The sequence below is a fragment of the Lytechinus variegatus genome, chromosome 2 (genome assembly GCF_018143015.1).
Source record: "Lytechinus variegatus isolate NC3 chromosome 2, Lvar_3.0, whole genome shotgun sequence".
Taxonomy (NCBI): Eukaryota; Metazoa; Echinodermata; class Echinoidea; order Temnopleuroida; family Toxopneustidae; genus Lytechinus; species Lytechinus variegatus.
The window spans coordinates 59736499-59760064 of record NC_054741.1 but is presented as its reverse complement, the minus strand read 5'-3'; the positions used below and the strand labels follow the sequence as shown (position 1 = coordinate 59760064).

Here is a 23566-nt window from a genome sequence, read left to right as displayed (position 1 = left end):
GACTCAACTGCATGCAGTCTTTTGTGGTAGGTCAATTCGGAAATACTAAGCAAACTCAAAAGAATGATGTGCGCAGAGTTTCAAGTTAACCGTGACTGATCATTACAGATGGCCAATGATAATCCAGAAGGCAAACGACGTAAAACTTAAGCCACGCCTTCTCACTCTTAAAGTTGAAGTTTCAAACTCTTAATCTCAGTACGCTTGCATTCCGTTGGAAAGCATCTTGAGATTTCTCCGTCCCTACTTGATGGAGATGGTCGTCTCATGATTCTAGCAGACTTGGTACTTGGTGGTTTTGGGTCAGATCATCACGGCTTAGTTCGTCCACAATTTCTTCTTGAGATTTCCCACTGAAAACAATCTTTGAAACCTCAATCGACACGCGGTGAACGAAGTAATTGTTTGGGTCAGAGAGATAGAGAGAAAGGAACATCTTTGGTTTTCCATGATCTTGATGCGCTCCTATAGAATGTGAGTGAATCATAATATATATGATTTTTGTAATTTCTAACCTATATAGTCTTGAGCTATTGAAGTAAAAAGTAGCAACACTTTATACAGCTTGGTTTGCTTTAAGGGATTTAAAACCTCAATAAAAGTTGAATTAACATACAAAAATACTATACATTCCATTGACAATACTTCAGGGGCATATAAAAGACTAACAGTGTTGTTAAAATTTTAAATAATCCAGTTCAACTCTTAATGATCGGCATTTGGTTCTTGGGGTAGACGAGGCTGTATAAAATTAAACATGACTGTACTTGAACCTTATTCTTGCTTTTTATTGTGATAAAAAGGTAATATGTGATTTTGAGAAGAATCATAACATAATATCGGATCGATTATTATCATACTCTTACTTTTTGGTACTTATTTGATTAGATTTTAAAAATGCTTTATGATTTATTAGTGATGGTTGTATTACATTATAATTCAATTATTGTTTTGTTTTGTTTAATATCACTCCATGACATGACACGTATCAAATAAATAGAGTAATTGATATCATGTTTAACTTAAACTCAGGTTTAAAGTTGTGGTTTAAGTATGGATAGCCAATTGTTACATAAATCACTAACAGTAGAGATATCATACCTCAGCTCATTTGGCTCTCAAATCATTGATAAATTGTCTAGGAAGTATAAATAGATGATTGTCTTCACCTTCGATGAATCAGGAAAGAGCACAGTAAACATAAGAAACATACAACTGAATAAAAGTTTTGATACTTTTAGCTTTCCATATTTAAACAACTTTAAACCTGAGTTTAAGTTAAACCTGCTATCAGAATACGGGTCATTGATTTATGAGCAGATGAAGCATACATCATAGAGAAACAGAGGAGAGAGATTGAAAGAGAGAGAAAGATGGGAGACGGAGCTGGGATGGAGATCTTAACCTCCAAAACAAGAAAAATGTCATTTTTATGTCGTTTAATGTTTCTGATTTTAACATCTGAACCTGAAAAGAGTCGGGGTGCTCAGGGGTTAAGCCCCAAATTTCCAGTATCCATTTACACAAACATGCATGAAAGTGACCGTCAGCATGCACCCTCCCCACCCCTCACTCTCAATTTGATCCGCAGCCCCTGTCGTGATATCCTTTACCTAGAAATGTTCGTATTAGTCAATTTAATTGAGCGAACGATCACTGAATAGCAGTCGTAATCCCTGGCCAAAACAACCTCGATTTTTCTTTCTAAACACGACACTGATCTGTTAGAAACATATGTAATCTTTCTGCAAAAAAAAGAAAAAATACAAATTCAGACCCTGAATTAAACAAAACGAGTAGCGCGTTTTCATGAAGGCATATTACCGACGTGGTTAGGAGTCGGGTGCAAAAGAGCCGGTGCTCGCTTGCGATTAGCTATTCCTCGCACCAGTCAGAACTCGGTATCGACTCACAAAGCGTCACTTATCCATTCGAGTTGATGCGATTGGTCAAAAGAAATGTTTACGTCATCCTGCCTATCCCTTGTTATGCAAATTTGGATTGCTGGCACAAGCTGAGTGCGGGACGGTGCGGAAGAAAGCAGCAATTGGCAATTGAGCCCACTTGTGTTCCTGAAATCTATTCATCACTTCTTTTATTCATAATTTTCTAGGCTGTTAGAGGAAATTGACCACTTATTATCCATAGAACTTTTCTCTCACAGCCCTGATAAACGTTTTGTGACTATTATCTTGTAATCCCACCGACATTTTCTTTTCCCTTAGGTGTCAATTTCAGATAGAAAGAGGTTTAGAAGTAAGTGGCTTTGTGCTCAATTGTCGGGTTTATGTTGTTTGTAGACCAAAACAAATTGAACAGATTCGGAGAATATTAAGTTCTCGCATTTGCTTTTTTTAGCAGACTCTTTTCTCTGATTAAAGAAATTTTACCACACTTCCCTGCTCTCTCTTTCACCACTCACACACGCACACACAAACTCACACACACTCTCTCAGAGGAGTCGATGGGGTGGGGGGCGTTCGACCCCTATGAAAATATGGGAGACATCGAATTGTCCTCACATTTTGACAACTTGATAAAAATATAAAACAGCATTGGAGAGCACAACAAAAACATTAAAATTGGCTTAAATTATAGACCTATCGAACATACATGTATAAAGCCGTCCATTTTTCGGGGCGCTTTGCGCGTGAAATTCTGTATTACGTTAGGAATAGAGCGCATCAAACATTTTAATTTTTTTTTTTTAAAGAGAAATTCCAGTAGTTGCAGTAAACACTTATTTCATGCGAAAGTCTGTAAAACCAGGCTTAATTGTCAGAATATCATCGAGGATTTAGATCTGGTACAGTTACATAAACTGAACTTTGTGAAATCTTGAAATCTACGCAGAAAATTGTTCACAGTGGAGATCACCAACACAGATAGGCACACGTGGGACAATGTATTAATATTGCTGGAATAAAGACCCGACGGAAGTGACCGAATCCATGCTTATTTTGCTTATTTCTCAGCAATTACACAATTTCTTCCAGAATCCTTTGGCACATATTTTTTATTTATACAAACAGACACTTGGGTGGTCATTATATTAGATTCTGTCAAAAGTCATTTTGAGATCGTTACCAAAACTGGAATTTATCTTTAAACATTTTATTCACTTTCGCCCCTCTCCCCATCCGAAATAACGATCGATGTCCACGGTCTCTCTTCGTGATGTATCTCGTTTTTAATTGAAGTTCACGCTGTTACACAACTCTCGGTTTTTATAATTCTTCTCGATGACCAATATATCCCGAGTATTTTACCGTACCCTCTTTTAACAATTACGCAGACTGCCCATCAAAAGCAGCCTTCTTTTTGCCCTACTCTCTCTCTCTCTCTCATTTTTTTTTATTGGGGGGGGGGCAATTTCATCATGACGCTTAAATCTCTCACTTCTTAATTCCACGTGCTTGAAACCCGTCCAACAATAATGCTTTTGACGGAAAATTCTTCAAAATCATGAATGAAAAAAAAGACAGTTAAAGGTTTCATTCAAATTTTACCAATTATTTATACACTCCGATGCAGGTAGTGTGAGTATATCAAAAAGAAACTCACTCTTTCAAAAATCATATAAAACGATATATTTCTGACATCCTAAAGCTTTTTATACATTTAAATTTAGGAATATGTCTCTTTTAGTGAAAGACAATATAATAATCGAAAAATCTTTCTGCTTGTGTGAGCACCACTTACTTTTGAAAGTTCAGAAAAGAGGATTTGCGCATTACTTGTAAATATTTATATGAATAAAAGCGAACGTTAATCACAAAGAGCGCCTTAAGCTAAAGAGGGTAATTTGAAGAGAATTATCTGTTTCCTTTCTAACTTTTTACCGTGGCCAAAATACCCCTCGAGCGCCATTGCGTCCCCCTCCCAAGTTGTCTTGCCGAAATCTAATAATGAAAATGCAAACATTTCAGTATCGTTGTGAAAAATTGTATAACAATCTACCTCTTAACATCCAAACAACTTTTCAACAGCATAAAAGAGAAGTCTTTTAAATAACCGGAACAATGTAAAGATTGTTTAATGTTAAGGACTGACTAGATGGGTGAAGGAGGGGGTGCAGAAGTTCTTTCATAAAATCTTTTACGTTTTTCGTATATTGTTATAAAATTTTTTGTAATTTCATTTTATATTGTAGTGTTGATTCTTTAGGGAATAGGGACCCTGGGGAAGAACAGAATGGCTGTTCAATCTGATACGGGTTTATCTCTGCGATATGATTTCCATATTTTGTATTAGCCTTAAACATTGTTCCATATAATAATTTGATCATGTAATGTATATTTTGTTTAATACATTTCATGTATTTTTAATCGTGAATAAAACAAACTAACCAACAACACCACTCCCCCTCCTTCCCCGCCCATACACACCTACACCATTGCGATGATTATCTGTTCTACATGTAGCAGTGATTCGCATGAAATAATAGCGTTGGGTTTTTTTCTGTTATTCCTTGACATACCTGGAGAAGAAACAAGATGACAAGAAGTATGAAATATGAACCCCCTTTAAATTACAATTTGCATCATTTCATATCCTCCTATTCAGCTAGAACAAACAACCAAAACATTTTTTTTCCTATAGGCTTAAAATGATTTTTCGGGTAGAAAGGTTATAATAAAAAGGTGTAATGTAATTTATTTTCATTTAACGAAAGTGGCCACAAAAGATAAAAGTACATGTATTCCCATCGATACAGTGTGAAAATCATAATTTCTGCGAAAACCGATTTCAGCAAGCTTTACAAAATCGAATACGTGTTCACTGAAGTGTAAGATTCTGTCAAAAATTATACTTTCATCTGGAAGATGAGACAAATGCCTAATAATATTATGTGAAAAATTATCCCCATGTATTTTCTTTTTCAATTATGGGGACTTTTTCAAAAGGTAAACTTTTTATCCATATGTACTGTAAAGCCGTTGACTGTTAATTTGAGAGTTATGACATAAAATATATAAGTTGGGGGTTTATTTACAAAGAAACTCCTGATTCAATCAGAAGTTATGATAATAGCGATTCTTCATGATCAACATGAAGTGAAACTATATTGCAGAGAAGAAACAATTTTAATGTTATATTTCATTCGGAAAAATATCAGAAGAAATAGTTAGTATATACCGCAATTGCTTCCCTAATTTGCATACCACCCTTGTGCGCATAAAACCATTTATTTTGTGAAAATACGCAAGATTAAGAAATGCTATCACTTTCTCAGTTTCAAACCATTTCGGTCAATTTAATCGTCAGCATTATGCATGCTTGTTTATTATCATATTTACATTTTTCAAATCAAGCACTGAATTTTCACCCCCTTTCAGATATTAAACTTTCACTATAATAATATCTGACCTTACATATTCACATTTTCAGGGAATATTAGACTACCTTCACATAGAAACTATTAAAAAACACGCAGAATATACCCAATGTCAATTATATGGGGTATTGATGTCAATGATAATTCATCTGATGCCACGGCATTTCTGTTACTATTACCAAATTATTGCCCCATGGACTGTCACCGATATTCATCCTGTCCCCACAATTAAGCAATTTTCAATACACGCTTCTACAGGAAATACAGAGAAATTCTCTATGAAGATCTTAATATTAAAGATGCCCATTTAGTAGGAATGCATGATCTTAATGATTATGGTTTAATACGCTGCTGACTATGAAACTATGAAATACACATTCCTGTACAGATAGCCTTAGTGTGACGACTCTGGTTCCTCGATATCACTCCCGAATGATACAAACTTGATAATGAAGATGAATTGTTCATTCCTTTTTTTTATAGTTGGAGCTGCTTAGACTCTCGGATCATCATGAAGATCAAAACGAACCTCCTATTCATATCGTTGTTCGCCTTGGCGTCTGCCACCTACGCGCAGCAATGCCGAGAGCGGGTTGTCGACGAGTATTGGGCATCGGATGCTGACGTCATAATAGGCGTTATGCAGAGTTTCTACGCTTCTTCCGATGGGAGTACATGTTCTCTACCAATGAAACATCAGGAGATATACCAAGCGGTTCAGGCAGCACTTGCAGCCCCACCACCAGGGATGCAAGCACCAAATTTCCACATCGGTAGGAAACGTTATGGATAATAACTTTTTAAAAAGCATCCTTGACTTATATGAAGTCGATGGAAGAATAATAAGGTTATATAAGGCTTTGTACACTCTTAGCAGTTAAATGTTAAATCTATCACTTCAGGAGCTCCTATAGTAAATTCACTCCTGATGCTATTTTCAGCACTTCAGGTGCTAAGAACAGCACGAGGCCTGCTAGAAGTGCTGAGTCAGCACAATTTAGTACCGAATTTTTAAGCACTTTGTTTTTAGGGTATATCAGTCTCTAAAACATGCTACACCATGCTAGCACGATATCAATTAATAAAAAAACGATGGTTGCAAATAAACAGATTGATTAAACTCTGAGTCACAAAGACTTAATTATTGAATTACAAAACAAGCTGAAATTGATTTATCATAATAAGCCATACAGCACTAGACATAGAAGCGTAGAATCGATGAAAAAAGTAAAACGAACAAAAAGGTAGGAAAATATGTATCATATAGACCTAAAGACAATAAGAGAACGACCGGAAAAGGCATTACGATATTAAATCAAACACCAACGTATACCATTATTCATATCAAAGGTGTTATCTTGTTTAAATTGTTTAGGTAATTGACAAGCATACTCTGGGTGGGTTTCTTTTCAGGTTTGGAGCGTTATGAATCATGTAAAATCACTGACCGAGCCGTCGCTGACGTCACATACTACGCATCCGAGATCGTGGACCAAGTCAATACCACAGCTCAAGGGATATTTCCATGCCTTAACCCTCCCTTCAGGCCAGGTGAGTATGAATGAATAAATAAACCTGGGCTATATTACATTATATTAGCCGACGGGAATTGTAACCGCTCCATGACAAAGAGAATCGAATACAAGGCCTCTAACCCCTAATTCTAGTTTTCAAATCGCTGCAAAAGTCTAAAATAATTCATTGTCAATGATATTTTCATCGATCACGAAGCTTTGTAATTATATTTTATGATATTTTCCAGTTGTCTCAAAAGCAAGGCTGCCTCTAGAGGCTGCCGTTAATTGTGTTATAACAACGACGAAACTGTCAATTCGATTAATTCCCTATTTATATTTACGAATTTTTCCTTTTAAAAATATACCAGGTTGATATTAATTACACCCTTGAATTTGTTCATGTATAAAATGTATTATCTTAAACATTTTTTCAACAAACGATTCTTTAAACCACAGGCATGATTGGCCCCTACACAAGTGGCGAGGCTCTGGCAGTTTCCCCGATACTGTCCAGTGCTGAGGTTCCGACGATCAGCCATTCTGCAACCTCCCCTTCACTCAGTGATAAAACGGAACATGGGTTGTTCTTTCGGACTGTCCCATCTGATCGTGTCCAAGCACAGGTAGGTCCGCAGGGGATGCTGTTTTCCTCTTATCTGAAGAAATTCGATGTTGACCGTTTAGTGTTGGTGCTTGGATCGCCTTCGTATCCCATTAAGTGTCAATAGCTATCAATAAGACAAGGCGATTTGAATCATTTCCTTAAACCCATACTGGGTGTTGAAGGCAAAGAAGGCTATCTGAATTGTGATTTAAGACCAAAACCGAATTTATTTCATTTATTTAATACAGTCTCTCATTTTGCTCTGTGGCCTTTGGATTCAGATTCAAATTATTTCAATAAACAAAGTGGAATATTTCTTATTCCCAGCCTCTTCTATCCTTCCAAAGTCCAAAATACTAACGGTGATGGTCAAGGTGCATGCATGGCCTGTATCTATAAAAAAAATAATTTAATTGTTACTGGAATTGCTCGTTCGCTTTGTTTGCTATATAGTGTGTTGGGCGGATAGAGGGGGTATTGCTATTTGCAATATTATTATTATATTCACACATAATGGTATTGGATGTCATTCTATATGGACTACGTACAGTATACATATGTTTTGTTGATATCATCCACAGGCAATGGTGGATTTCTTCGACAACTTTGGCTGGTCCTACGTCCATCTGGTCTACAGTGAAGGGTCATACGGAATGACAGGCGCAGAAGCGTTCAAGGAAGCAGCGAAAGGTCGTGTTGCCCTGGCTACATCGATAACCATTCCGTCAAGTAGCGCTGATTATAACCTCGTCGTTTCACAGCTCATCGCGAATCAAGATGCAAAAGGTTTTCCCCGAAAATACTTTTACTCCCTCTTTGATCTCTTCTCTATTTCGGTTTGAATAGATCATTATACAATGAATGCAAGTGAATGACTATCAAGTTGGTATATATGAGTTATGACAAAAATAAAAATTGCACCACTCTCGGCCGGTTCTATTGGGAGTTTGATATTGACATACTGATGACTGATTACTTTGCTTGATGGCAGTGGTGTACAGATGGGAGGGGGATTTGGGGCGCTTTTCCCCACCCCCAAATTTTTTTTATAACGATAGATAAATAAATAAAACAAAACACGACCAAGGAAAAAAAAGGGAAAAGGAAAAGGAAATAGAGAGGGGTAAAATATAATACGATTTTTTTATGAGTAAAATATGTCGAAATCTATCCCAAAATTGTATTATTTTGAATATTTGCTCGCGATCGCTCCGCTCACTACTTTTCAAAAATAAATTTTGCACGAAACGCCTGAATTTGCCCTCCTCAAATATTTTGCTCATTGTGCCACTGTTTGATGAATCATTTTCTAATTTGGTCCCTGCATATAATCGGTTTTCTAAATTTCAGATGAATCGTATAGCCACATTGTTACCATAGTGTTGACGATAAGGTAAAAAAGGGTAATGAAATGGTAATATTATCTAACAACACCACGTATTGATCATTGACGGGTAGAGGAAAGTTATTATCGACAATCTTTTTTTTTCAAGCAGTAATGCAGACTGATTTTAGAAAATCAATTGTTTCGGACAAAATAAGATGTTTTCAAGAAGTCTTTAATCATCGCCTTACAGTACACAGACTCGTCGTAAGATCAGTTTGCGAATATTTCAATTTAAGTACATTGTTTTTATTCTCTTTTTGTATTTCGCAGTTGTTGCATTCTGGGGATCGTCTTCGGACCTGTTCAATCTTCAGACATCCATCCAGTCACGAGGTGGCGCTGCTTTGGATCTTCAGATAGTTGGTTGTGACTATGACATCCCTGTTGATATGTTGTCGGCTAAGGGTTTCTTCAGCATCGCAGCAGGAGAATTCTACAATACCGATGTCCAGGTAGATATAACCTCTGCGGAATTGAGTCAAACTTATTTTGTATCGTTTAAAATGTAGACACCAGCTCTACAACATTTTCTATATTAATGTCTTAAAAAAAACATTTCATGAAATCGGCTGTATTTTGTCTAGATCAATATATAGATAACATCGATATTATATTAAAATTAATTACTTAAGATAATTTATATAATCAATCATTAAATCTAGAAATTACTTTGAAACTGATCATCTTCTAGATATTTTCCAACAATGCCAATGTATTCAATCGGCTAATTTCGAAGATTTAGGGGTACATATCTTTTTGACCTGTTAAAGTGTTTCTGAAAAAATGTTGATTAATAGAAACTTCAAATCTTGTGATTATAAATGTATTTCTTCATTTCTTAGAATTACATGATGTTGAACAACATAACAATCAATTACAACAAGCCGGCAACCTATGTGCCATCTGCCATTGATGCCACCCATGTCTACGTGGATGCCCTCCGAAGAGCGCATTCGGACAAGTGCGGATCCTCCACTCCTGGTATCTGTGACGTCATGAAGATGATGGGGTCGGGTGAATTCGTGGAGATGTACGTCAAGACGGCAGATTTTACCGGTGTCTCTGGAAGAAGGATAGCGTTTGATGAGAACGGGGATCCAGCCGTTCCCACCTTTGAGATTAGGCAACTACAGCTTGAGGGCTCCACCCTGACGGTTAAAAAGGTATCATGAAAATATGATTGTTTTTAATACTGATGTACGTGGGGGTGAGGACAACGTATTGACTGGTCAGATATCTTGGCTGCATGGTATACGGTCAATCGAGCCTAAAAGAAAGCAATGTTGAACAGTTTTATTGTCAGTATCATTATTATTGAAAGGGGCATTCCGTTCTCTGTATTTCTTGTCGGCATTGAACTGGACTTCATTTTTATAAACATGTTTTCTATACAAATGTAAATCTTCAATAATCTTGTTTAGTCCATGAAGGGCTGTCTTGAGGTAATATTGAAAGACATAATTTTTATTTTTTGTGTGCAAAAGGTTGGTCAATGGGCTGGGTCAAACACGTTGATGGTCTCTGGAAACGAAATCAAGTTCTACCTTCAGAGTGGAGTAACGAACACACCACCTACGTCGTCATGTAGCAGACCATCGTGTACTGTGGTATATGATCACTATGACATTCTCAATCTAGCCGGAATGTTTCCTGTTCATGAGCCGGGTATGTTACTAATGGTTTAGACATTTCCAATCGTTGTTGAAGATTTTGTCGCTTAACTTATGATGTTCACCGCGCATGTATATACATTTTCTCCAGTGAGTGACCATGACTCAAAATCAGTTTCCATTCGTCTCACAGCGACTTTGACGATGGATATCTTGGTTTAAAAAACTGTTGTCATATTTGAATAATCACATTTATGACGAATGTATCTTAGTGTTGAGGATTGAGATTTTATCAGGGATCTGCATTTCCTGACTGCGTCTGTTATCCTGGCGTAAAGTGATACGTAACAAACTATCATGATCGTGATTCATGATAAATTATACTCCTGTTCCCTCATCTCTCCCCTCTGCCTTTCCACCCTACACCTCCTTCCCCCCCTACACCTCCTTCCCCGTCTCCCTTCCACCTACCTTAATGTTCTCATGTTACCTTGGTTACAGACTGCTCCACTTTGAGCCACCATCCGGGTATTGATCAAGCCGAGGCTATGCTTTGGGCCATGGATCAAGTCAATAAAGACTCCTCCCTCTTACCAGGCATGCAGGTGAATATCAACACAATCTCTTATGCATAGATCACATAGATGTAAAATCATTATTGCCTAATGACTTTGGTCCTGCCTTAGTGCCCATGATCATTAAAAAACACATCGAGTCCCACATTATCATTCTGGCATCCCGTCCAGGTCACCAGTAAACCAAAATTTCGTTAAAAAAGTTTATATCCATAAACAGCCAAATTATTTTGAATTGTAGATGATGCATGAATAATTTTAGTCCCAAGTGTTTTCGATTGTAATTTTCTCCTTGTTTCATTGTTCTCTACTTTCCTTTTATACCACACAACACATCTAATATCTCACAGATTAAATCACCTTCATCTATTTCCCACGCAACCATGATGTTCCTATATTCTGGTTCCTATTTCTTTCTCGGTCTTATATTTTTCTTAATGATTTAAGGAAACTTTATATATATATATATATATATATATATATATATATATATATATATATATATATATATATATATATATATATATATATATATACATATATATATATACATATATATAGTCAGGTGTTTTATGCAAAGTTCAAAGTGAATGAAAGAATGATGTCTACCGATGTCAATATTTACATCATATTTGTTTCAGCTAAGACCAATGCTTGGTGAATCATGCAGCTCACCCGACCACGCAGCATCGGTAACATACGACTTTGTGAGGCATTTCACTCGCCAGCCCAACCAGGCCTTCGGGCGTTACGTCAACGAGGAGAAAATGAGGAATGAATATATGGCCGGCGTCATCAGCCGTGTCGATGACGCTGAAACAGTCGAGATAGATCAGGTTTTACAGGTATCGGAATCTTGCTTGATATAATAAATCGTGGAGATACGAAAGGAGAAGGAATTTTAATTTACTGTACAACTTCTGCCTTTAAATTTACATTGACAATGAAAACTTCTACATAGGCCTACTGATAGTTGGAGAAAACTGATTAATTACAGCATCTGTGGAGATTGTTTAACCTGATTTGTATATTTGAATTTGGGAATACAAGTTCACCACTATCATATCAAGTCTTGGCCTTTAGAACAGACTTTCCTGTCATGTATAAGTCATGGAGTTTATCATTTGTTAGTTTTACTTAATACATTTCAAAATTTACAATATCAGAAATTAGCAACAGGTTTTATAACAGTCATGCTACATTTGCTACATTATGTTCATTCTTTAGTACGACTAACCGTTTCCTTGATATCTTATTATTTTCTACAGCCTCTTGGTGTTCCACAAGTAAGCGACTCAGCCAGATTACCAGCTCTTAGCAACAAAGCAGAATATCCTTATTTCTCGCGCTTGGTAGCACCAAGCTGTTCGATGGTCACAGCTATAGTGGCGTTCCTCAAAGAGCACGATCTCACCTACGTTCAAGTTACGCAGTCCCGTGATGGAATCTACAACACCACTGCAGCGAATTTCATTGAAGAAGCCAAGAAAGTAAGTTGAGTGATACTGTCATTCCTTGTGCCGCAGTAACATCGCAAAAATCGATAGCTGAATGACGCTCAGACCTGCTGCGTAATGGTTATTTTTACCATTGAATTGAAGTAGAACTCGGTGTAAAACGTCATTAAACGTCGATATCTAATTTTCTGATTTTTTGTGTGACCTTGACCTCGAAAGTGGAGTTCTAACGCCCTTTACCTTGGGCCTTAGGCCACATGTTAGGTCCTTGTAGCGAGACCGGATGAGGCCATTGAATACTTCAAATAATAAGGTAACAATATGTCAATAGATTTTACTATTCTATTGAAAAGAAAATAATTTCTAGTGCTGTAATCCTGGAGCCCTGTCCTCTCGTTGTAGACAACTGTAGACAATACGGCTTTGTCCTTGCCCCAGGGCGCATTGACCTTGAACTTCAGACCTCTAATCCTCGTCCTTTTCTTTGAGCATTCAGCCCATGGGCTTAGCTTTCCGGCCTTGTGCACACCACTGACGTGGTTACATTAAGCCATGGGTTTGATTACGGTTAATTTCATTGTCATGAAGCATTTCCAATTTTATTGTAAATAAATTAAACTAGATTTACTCCTTCATATAACCAAATAAGACCCCTCAAAACAGAGAGGAAAAAAAATATATGTATACCATTTGATGTTGATCCTTCTAGAATGGTATCTGCGTTGCTCAAACCATCACATTTGAGCCAATCACCGACTTCAACGGGGTCGCCGATCGCCTTCTCGCCAAGCCTTCCGCCGACGTCGTCATCACCTTTGCGAATAATGATGAAACGCAGTTCCTGTTCAGTGCCTTGGAGCGACGTGATCTTCCTGGAGAGTTCCTGCAGATGATTTATGCTTTCACTGCGGATACCAACTACCTTGAGAGTTCGAACAGAGTTATTCATACCGGTATGTAAAAATAGCATTAAAAATAACGAAACACCCTGACTTTTAGATTTTTTAGTGCTTCAACCTGATATAATTTTCATTTCTGAGTGAAAATTCACTCAAAGGAAAACCTGCTAACTTGAACTCAAATATCAACCAAGGATACTTTCACATCATTTTAGTTTAGAAACTACATGTTTTACCTTATGTTGGGTAAAGAAATAAAGTTCATTCTTTCTAGAACGTGATTAAACTAGGAACAGATAATTATGAAGCATGAGAAAAAAAATGTTTTCATGCATGATTCTTAGTTATAACTTTTCTGTGTACATTTTCCCTTTGTGTTTAGATTCCATTACTCTGAGGCGTAAGTCGACTCCTGTAGACGATTTTGTTGATCACTTTATTTCTTTGACACCCCAATCAACAATGGAAGGAGGACTCTTTGCTGATTCAGTTCACAACACATGGTTTGCTGAATACTGGATGAATAAGTTCCAATGTCAGCTGGGCGGAGCAGACATGCCTCAATTATTCACCACTCCGTGCTCAGGTACGCTGGCATTTCCCCCATCAAGGTTATCTTGGTTCCAGTGTAGTTTGAGTCACACTATTCTAATGAGCAGCTGTCGGTTTACATGTCATGATTATGATCAAAATGAAATGAGCAAAAACAAAAATGACCAGTGTGAAAAGAAGCGGAAATCTATATTCTACTCAAGGTAAAACGAAGGACCTATTGTCTCAAACAATACTGAATGTCCCAAATCAGAGACAAAATATGAAGCAAAAAGTAAATCATTCCAAATGTTTCAAGGTATATCGATACAAAACCCTCACCCAATCCTTTCATTATCGAAGAACACCTAATGTCGGCATGAGAAGGAAAATTTCAAAGTCTTTAAGCTTGTTCTTTTTCTGAATGAACTACCATTTAATTTCTGTCCAGGTCGAGAATCCCTTACACGAAGAGATGTTTACACCGCAGAAGGTGTCATTAACGCAGTTTACGTCTACGCTCACGCCCTCACCAACCTCCATCGTAACAAATGCCCTGGACCACACTCAGCCGGGATTTGTGATAATATGCTTACCACATCACCTCTGGAATGGGCTAGGTACATCCGACAAGTCAGTTTCTTGAGCAGATCTGGCAGTATGGCCCAAGTTTCCTTTGACGAGAATGGCAATGCACCAAGTGCTTTCAACATATTGGCTCTGGATCATTATTTGGTCAATAAAGTGGTAAGCATTGGTTAAGTAAAATACTTTCAATAAATTTTCAATGGTAGGTTTTGGGGCATTATCTTGACCGTCTTGTTGACTACAAAATGATTGCAAGCTTTTTTAAAATATCGCTCGCAGAATCTTTTTGAAAATCCATTCACCCCAAGATGTTTGCCTCATTCATTTCATTACGCATCCTATGATCAATAGCATAATATCTTACCATTTTAATACGTAGCTCGCTACTTTTGAAGATGACACCGGACTTGTTACAGTCGACAACCGATTTGCTGTTGGCAGCGGTAAAGAGTCGACGTGCCGAGGAGCTTGTTACGAATGCTCCGACACCACAGAGCGTGGTGGGACATATCTTCGTATTCCAGGAGACTTTGACATTACGGCTGTTCTTTGGTTGAGTGAGGAGGGTGATGGCGCTAATCTGACATGCGGAGCGACACGTCCGCAAGAAACTATGGCAATTGAGGTGAGAATCAAGTCTTAATATTTAGGTATGTGTGTGTTTATATATATGAAATTAACGATTCTTTGAAATTTGCAGTTGAAATATTGTCTGACTCGTGAGAAGAAAAAAAAACAATTAGCTTCCTTTGTTTTAATAACTCTATTGCCTTGTTTGCCATTTCATTGTTTTAAATCTTCTTAGAATACGTATTAAACAATGCATTAAAATAACATCACAATAAAATCGATATCATACACAGATCATCAAACATGCCTTGGAAGAAATCAACAATAGCACCCTCATTCTTCCGGATCTTAAACTTGGTCTGACAGTGGTAGACTCATGTGGACAGTTCTTGGTAACTGCTCGCCAGCTCACATCCTTGATAGGTCGAACAGCGTCCAACTTGCCCCCTACTGGACCCATGATGGGTGTTCTTGGTCCAGTAAGAGAGTATCTACAAGGTCACGTGGCTAGTGACGTCACTTCACCTTTCTATATTCCAACAGTAAGTACTTCCTTGGATCATGTTTATTGTTAAAGTTACTCCATTGCCACAGGGGTAGAAGAAGATTTTATCACTCCGTCACTAATGTAAAATATTTAAGTCTTTCGATAAGGAATTACAGCTTTCTACCTTAGGTATAGAGGCGGCAGCCGGATATTTTGACAGGGGAGTAATCTAAGGGCGACGTTTCTTTACCTTTCTATATTCCGACAGTAAGTAATTCCGTGGATCATGTTTACTGTTAAAGTTACTCAATTGCCACAGGGGTAGAAGAAGATTTTATCACTCCGTCACTATTGGGAATATCTGATTTCTTTATTTCGATAGTAAGTGCTTCGATGCGTCATGTTGATTGTTAAAGTTACTCCATTCTGGCGGGGGTAGATGAAAATTTCATTACTCCGTTTCCACTGCAAATCTTTTATGTTTCGATATCTCCCTTAGGGAGGGTCGGTTCTAGGATGTACTGTTAGATGAAGGGATGGGTGGGAGGGGGGGGGGGGGCTCGACAAGACGAGCTTAAGATGTCCCTTTTTCAAAACTGAATTAGGCCTGTCTGGGTATCGGCCCAGACCCCACTTTCCTTCTTTCTTCCCGTTTCTCCCTCTTTTTTTCTCTTTCCCAGTATGTTTCACTAGTGAAAAATCATATGGGTAGTAGGTCCCTGCCCCCACCCCCCTCCCCCGTGTGCTGCCCCTGACCTTGTACATGTCCTTTAAAGGTTTATTCAATTTCATAAGTTGTTACATAAACCCTCCTTCCATTTACTGAATCGTTAACTTTTGCCGATGTTATTTCAAAGAAAGAAAGGTGGATGCTCAATTTCAGAACGTTAGGGGGATAATGAAAGAATATCGATGATTAATCTCTGTATAACCCGCTTCATTGACTTTTAATTGCTGTTGGCTTTCAATCACTAGATTGGTTTTACGCCAGCTAGTCCTTCTGTGTTCAGCGACGAGGGACCATATCCGGCATCATCTCTTCTCAGCACTGCGCCAGCTTACGATAACGAAGCCCTGGCGGTCGTGGACATACTAAAATATAAGGGATGGCATCACGTGATCTTTATCTATTCACATTCCTACTACGGCCATGCAGGTTTGACCAAATGATATTTCCAATATTCTTTAAATTAGACTCTGAAATTGTATCGCCTACTTAATAATCTAGAACAAGAACTCCTAGCAATACTCGAAAGGGATTTTGATACGGGAAACTCAGAAATACTGTGAATTCTCATTTTTGAAATCGTTGTTACAAATAAGTCGGTTTCCATAAGCCTTGACCTGTTGCTTCGGCCATTATTTACTTCATGTGTGATGAAAATTATTAATGTATACACAAGAAACCCTATTTATAACAACAAAAGGTATTATTTTGCCCAATTGATTGATTTTTTATAATAAATTATTCCAAACTATGATTGATATAATAACATCTACTATGTACAAAAATATATGTAATGCTTAGTAATCAAAACACAATATCAATTTATGGTTTACGGGTGCAAGATCATTATTTAGATTAATTAAAGTCCAGTTTTGACTCTCCTTCAATTACTTAAAACACACTACATACTATTTCTACTCACAGGCAATGATTCTTTCAACAAGGCTGCAAGAGCTAGTGGTATCTGTGTTCGTGATAGTATTGGCATTGATCTAGACTCACCACAGCGTGTCCATAACGACATCGTCCAGACGATCAGGGATTATGGAATCACCGTCGTCGTCGCTTTCGTCGAAAGTACGTTAGATTTCAAATTTTCGTATAGTTCAACAAAATATCACAATATTTCATTTTGTGTAGGAAACTAAATAAATAATCAAATTAAATTAAATTTGGAGTGTAGGATATTGCTTTTGGGTGATAATACCACCGTCTTTTTTCTTTAATCTTTCATCTCCAGGTACTGATGCCCGAAACCTCCTGACTGCTGAGATGGAATCTTCACAGGGACCTAGTGATAAGATCACGTGGGTGGGTTCTGATAAGTGGTTCACTGATCCTGATGTTGACGTCACAGCTGGACTAGAAAGGGTCGCCCGTGGTGCCATAGTTGTCACCAACTACATAGTTGATTACAGCCCGCTGAAAGAACATCTTTCTAATCTAGGTAAATGTCATTGTGTTTTATCAGGATCATCTATCAACGACATATTTTTGCTTTTTTTAACTCTAGTGTTTGTTGGATGTAAGACATTTACAATTTCATATCTCTCAGGACATTTCAAAGAAAATAATTGTGCTATTCCTTACCACCAAACTCTGAATCCTAGTATGATTGGAACTCCTGAAAATACTCGCTTATCATCACTGGTATAATTTATAAGAAGTTGCAATTGATATGATTGCATATGCTTTTAAAGAGAAAATCATTGTGGTGTGTCCCCCTACAGAAATTTAAGCGCACTCCGAGCTAGAAACTAGCTAACAAACAGTTCATGATTGATGTAAGAATGCATGGCTATTTCTCTGAAGGTATATGTATATTACAAGGGTCGTCCTTGTTCGTGGCATATAAATGGATGTCGAATCGGTCGCCTAATTGTGTTAGTTGTGAAAAATACAAGATACGCTCTAGTCTCATCACCTTAAATATCTAACTTTTCTAAATGCTATGAAAGAAATCTTTTTAATTCTAAATCAATTCATTCCGATTCAGACCTGGTCAAAGAGACAAATGAAAACCACTGGCTTCGTAATTACGTCACTGATGAATTGACCAATGGCTGCACTTCTTCAGAATGCATCGAATCTGTCGACCTCGGGAAACGTGGTGTGATTCCTCCATATGCTCCAACTCTAATCAACGCGGTTCATGTTCTCGCACAGGCCATTCACAACAAGATTCAGATTCTATGTGGAAACGGTAGGCATCTCTAATGGCGGGAAATGATCTTTATGATTTGAAATATTTTTAGAAGTGCATTGTTAAAACCACAAAAATCAACACTGGGGATTTCCAAGATGAAAGCAAAAGAGGTTGATCAAGTATTTATTTTGGCTGCAGGGTGTGTGTAGGACAAGTGATAGATGGAATGAAAACGTCTACCTCCTTGGGTAAATGAGAAATACCATTTAGTTTCGTAATGATCTAGACAATGTCCATGTGTGTCAATGGCACCGGGACGTTTGATAAAAGGTCTGAATAGGTGAGCTATTGTCTCTAAACAATGGCTCGACCTTCAAACGCTTCAGAGTTCTGTATGGAAACACTTTTAGTATCTTTATGACCATCTAACTGTCATAATTTCGGCTTCCACCCTTAACAGAAGCTTTTGTTGGTCATGTGTACAAACGGTCCGACTACCACAACCGACCTAACGTCTCCGTTCCCCTTTGCCCTGAGTTTTTCGATGCATCCTGGCACGAACTGCTGTATGCCGTCAAGGATGTGTATGTTTTCGAAGGGGCAGGACGACGTCCTTTCTGGTTTGAAAACCGTCAGGGTCCAGCTGAGTATTCTATCATCAATTTTCAGGGCGAAGGGTCTTCTGGACGGTTCGAAACGGTAAGAATAAAATATTTTTTTATTAAAGCAAGTTTATTTCGATAAATGTCGAGAAAAAGTCAAACGTCACATTACACTCTAATATAATTATCATTGATGTCATATAAAAATCACCCAAACAACAAAGTTTGTTTCATTTGGTGTTTGAAGTAAGGAATTAGAGCACAGTTCTTGATAATAAATTTAATGTAAGGTTAAATTTCTTTTTTTTAATATAAAATTGATACACTATATATTTAAGCAGGAGGTGACTTAAATCACATGTACCTTATAGAAACGATTCTATCGCGTTTGTAGGGATTTAAGAATCGCGAATTTATGTTGTGTGTTTTATTTCAGATTGGTGAGTGGATAAGTGGAGAGCTGACCATTGAAGATGATATGACCTACCTCTACAATGAAGCCGCTAATCAACCCATCAGTGCTCCAGCTGAATGCCCTTCTGTTCTTGCTGAATGTCCTACAAGCGTACCAGAAGACCAACCTTCTGGATGGGCATGGAATACTAACATGGAGTCCTGGAGCATCATCTTGTTGATTGTAACTGCTATTGTCGGATTCCTTTGTTTGGCTACTATCGTTGTCCTCGTTGGGCGACGTGACTCAGCTTTGATCAAGAGTTCTAATCCATTCCTGATGTCCATGTTGGCCATAGGAATCATCCTCATGTACCTTAACAATATCTGGTACATGGTGTCCCCTGTTGGATCCGCGTGCGGTATCCAACGTTGGATGACCAGTTTTTCATACTCTGTTGTCTACGCTGTCCTAGTTACCAAGACAATTTGCGCCAGCTTCCATGCTCGTAACGACAGCGCCACCAAGTCCATCCTTAACAGCTTTCCCATGCACATTGTTCTGTTCTGTGTGTTGCTTGGTGCCGAAGTCATCCTTGTGACTGAATGGCTGATACTCGATGCTCCTGCCGTTGATGCAACCTATGAAGTTAACCGATTTGGGTGTGATGTATTCATGGGTCAGACATGTAACCATGACAATACCAGCATCATCGTTTCGATGATATACGTATACATCCTCGTCTTGACGACCTTTGTCATGTCATTCTTCTCGTCCAACCGTCTCCGAGGAATGGCTAAGAAGGAGAACAAATTCCACCTCCTGACCAGTCTCCTCAGTATCTGTTTCCTTGTGGCTTGGGCCTGTTGCTACACTCTCCTCCCTCAGAAGAACTACCAGACACCAGCCATTCTCATCGGAATCACTGTTGATGCTACTGCCATCTTCCTCTGCAACATCGTACCCAAGATGATGATTTTCTTCAATGGGGATGAAGATGACATGTCTGAGGCATCAGATGTCACCGAGACCTACAAAGAAAAGTCAGGCTTTGAGAACAAAGGTAGGATTGGGGTCCGGTGTCCGGACACTTTATATTTTTGAAACCTTCTTTTTTGTCTTGAATTACACTAAAAATACGAATTCAATAGTTGTAATCATCTTCTTTTTTGTTCTCTATAATATTTCCTGACATTTTGTACTAAAATTGATAAAACTTCCCTTGTAAATTTTTCCAAATGACGTTATAAAATTGATTGTCCGGATGCACAACCTGTCCGGACACACAACAACTGGGTATACAGCTTTCCAATTCATATTTTGTGGATTGTCCTCTGTTTACCTGGGTCCATTAGCATTCATGTTAACTTTCCTTGGTTATGTATCGTTGATCTTATTCTCGACCGCGTATTCTGACCTCAGCTTTAGAATTGGTTTCCATATTCCAGTCATGCGCGCAACACAGGTTATATCCTATAAATCATCCTTTAGTTAACCAATTGCCAACTGAATCCGAGTGGCCTCTGAACAAAACTTAGGACTGCAGAATTCAATTGTCAATAGTTTAAAGGTAAAATTAATATAATTACAACGGTAGTTGCTATCAATGGTAGGGTTGCAGTCTATACATTGGTGTCCAGAATACCTAAAGACAGTTTTAAATTCAAATTTGTTCGAGAAGAGCCATAGTACGGTGTATCTTTCCTCAGGAAACGTACAATTGTTAATGATGTAAAGAAAACATGCACGTGATATCAATAAGATATTCAAAAGTGCTAAATTAAACATCATTAGCATAAATGACTCTTATAATGAATACACGACAAGCGTCTATCACTCATAAAACAGTAAACTATGCATATTTCATTCAGTAATTGTGTATATATTACATTTTCATTCATTGACCTGCAATAAAGTTTATTTAGAACTAAGTTAACGTAATTTTCATATATTTTATTCATCTACAGGAATGAACGAATCTGATGACCAGACCCCACTCTAGGCAACTGCAACCCTTCTGCACTCTCTTTGAAGGGCTTTCTCACTACATTTCCGAGTTCCCCCTCTCTATCAACCACAGTATTTATCTTTCCAAAGCACTCCTGCTTCTTTGCGCCTTCTACTATTCTTACTATTGAATAAGATATCATAAGCACATACTATATATCCAAGAAATGTTGCCTCAATTCCTTTTGCATATTGTGTATTGAAATTACGAAATTGAGTTGTGTCGATTATTTCATCACAAGAATTATAAGTAAATTGATAATGTAATAAGTGGTGATTATACTTTTATGCTAAATAAAGTTTAACAATGTACTAGAGTGAAATTAATCTTTGAATCAAGACAGAACAAAAAGTCAGTATATATGCGATGTTCAGTACACATTATCACCATGTCCTTAAAAGTACTGTTTTGAAAAATAACTCTTAACCGAGTAATCGATATTCGTCTTTTAAAAAAGGTTTCATTTAGTTAAATGAATTAATAAAGTTTTACATGTGCAACATTGAATAACATCTTCTAATTTATACTTATCTGTTTTCTATTTTTGTTTATACTAACAATATCAATCAATTAAGAGTTCCATGTACATGAAAGATAGCGTGTTTAAATTTACAGAATAGCGCTTGATTCATTGAAAACAAATCTACGAAAATATGCCGTAAGGTGAAGGTAATAAAAGTGTAATTACTTCGTGTAATTGATGAAAAAAATCTGTACAATAAAGGATTTGAACATTGTTTATAGTATACATATACTTGAAATTTGAAGGGATTTATTTAAAAATATATTTACCATGCTTCGTGTTTAACTTTTCCATAAAATGAAATAAAATAATGAAAATGCTGTATAGAAAAAAATAATGGTAAACTACATTCATTTTCAAGGAGAGTACGTTTTAGATTTTGCGTTTTAGTATTAACCTACTATATCATATATTTCATTTGTCATCATTGCATTTATCTTTTTCTATTAACAATTCAATCATACATTTGGCACAAAATATATTCCTTGTTTTATGAAATAATTGATTTCTTTGGCTGTGAAAGAAAGCGTTATAAGTATAAGTAAGAGGAGATAGAAGTCTTTCAAATCACTTTTTTTTATTGTGATTTCTTATGTTTTATATAAATATGCGTATCATTGTGCGATGGGTATTGTAACATATTTTTGTGTAATGTAATAAATTTGGTGGAAGGCTGTTCTTTACTTATACAACTATTTAGTCTATTGCTATTTATTTCCTTGGTCTGTATTTTCATAATATAATGATAAATCGGGGAGTTTTACAAAGTGTCAAGTCTAAGGCATCACTGCGTGCGGTTGGTCAGATCAACCTCATGGGATCAACCCTTCTACCGTTGTCTTTGTGAAACACCCCTTGCCTTGAAGTGATGGAAGTTATAAGGAGCTTTGTTTTTGGACGATCGGTGCATCTCTGACGGTTAAAAGTAGAATAATTCCTTCGAGAAAAAAAATTAATTCAAGAATTTCTACATACACTATTATTTATTCATACACTATTATTTATTGACGTGCTGAAAAGAATGCGTGTTGAATTTCAAGTTGAAAGTCAAGTTGTCGTTTTCAGCTCAACGCTAGTTGAGAAAGCAATCTCGGAAACTGAAGGACCGATGCAGCGCGGTTGAACATCAGAATTGACGTGTGCGCATATGATTCAATTGTCAATTTCATTTTGGAGAATTATCCGACTTATGAAAGCTCCTTATAAAACAGATAGAACAATATGTATATCCATTGATGGAAAACAGAAAAAAGTATGTAAGTAGAAGAGTGGTCAGACAGGGCGATGGGTAAAGAAAAGTATAGGACAAGATAAGGGGAGGAAAAGAGGATGGGAAATGGAGAGGGAGAGAAAAGGACAAAGATGGAGGAGAGATGAAGGAAGAGTGTGTATTGGCGGCGGAAGCCAAACATTTTAAGGGGGGTGCCAACAAAAAATTTTGACGAGCAAAAAAAAGTTATCAACCCAAAATTAGAGGGGGACGCAGGAAAAAAATTGACAACCAAAAAAAAAAGGGTTATCAACAAAAAAATCTAGGGGTGGATCGTCCCCCCCCCCAAAAAAAAAAAAATAGGGGAGGTACTAGCACCACCCGGTTCCGCCG

General features: G+C 37.4%; 1 protein-coding gene across 1 annotated transcript; it reads left to right on the top strand.

Annotated features, from left to right (window-relative positions):
• Positions 1-193: 193 nt before the first annotated feature.
• On the top strand, positions 194-22646 carry LOC121408508. The gene is made up of 23 exons (XM_041599991.1): positions 194-474; positions 5822-6111; positions 6752-6889; positions 7312-7478; positions 8041-8245; positions 9117-9298; positions 9689-10009; positions 10331-10511; positions 10958-11061; positions 11673-11876; positions 12300-12521; positions 13198-13441; positions 13770-13973; positions 14370-14665; positions 14886-15131; positions 15370-15618; positions 16539-16719; positions 17215-17367; positions 17531-17737; positions 18287-18493; positions 18897-19135; positions 19475-20495; positions 21400-22646. The coding sequence occupies exons 1-23, from the start codon at positions 449-451 to the stop codon at positions 21432-21434; spliced, it is 5322 nt and encodes a 1773-aa protein (XP_041455925.1). The 5' UTR covers positions 194-448; the 3' UTR covers positions 21435-22646.
• The last annotated feature ends 920 nt before the right edge of the window (positions 22647-23566 follow it).

Excerpts from the sequence above, each read along its gene's own strand:
- LOC121408508 (XM_041599991.1), top strand. The coding sequence starts at position 449 with ATGATCTTGATGCGCTCCTATAGAAT. Across the intron at positions 7,479-8,040 it reads CTGATCGTGTCCAAGCACAG|GCAATGGTGGATTTCTTCGA; the intron begins GTAGGTCCGCAG and ends TATCATCCACAG. Across the intron at positions 10,010-10,330 it reads CCACCCTGACGGTTAAAAAG|GTTGGTCAATGGGCTGGGTC; the intron begins GTATCATGAAAA and ends TGTGTGCAAAAG.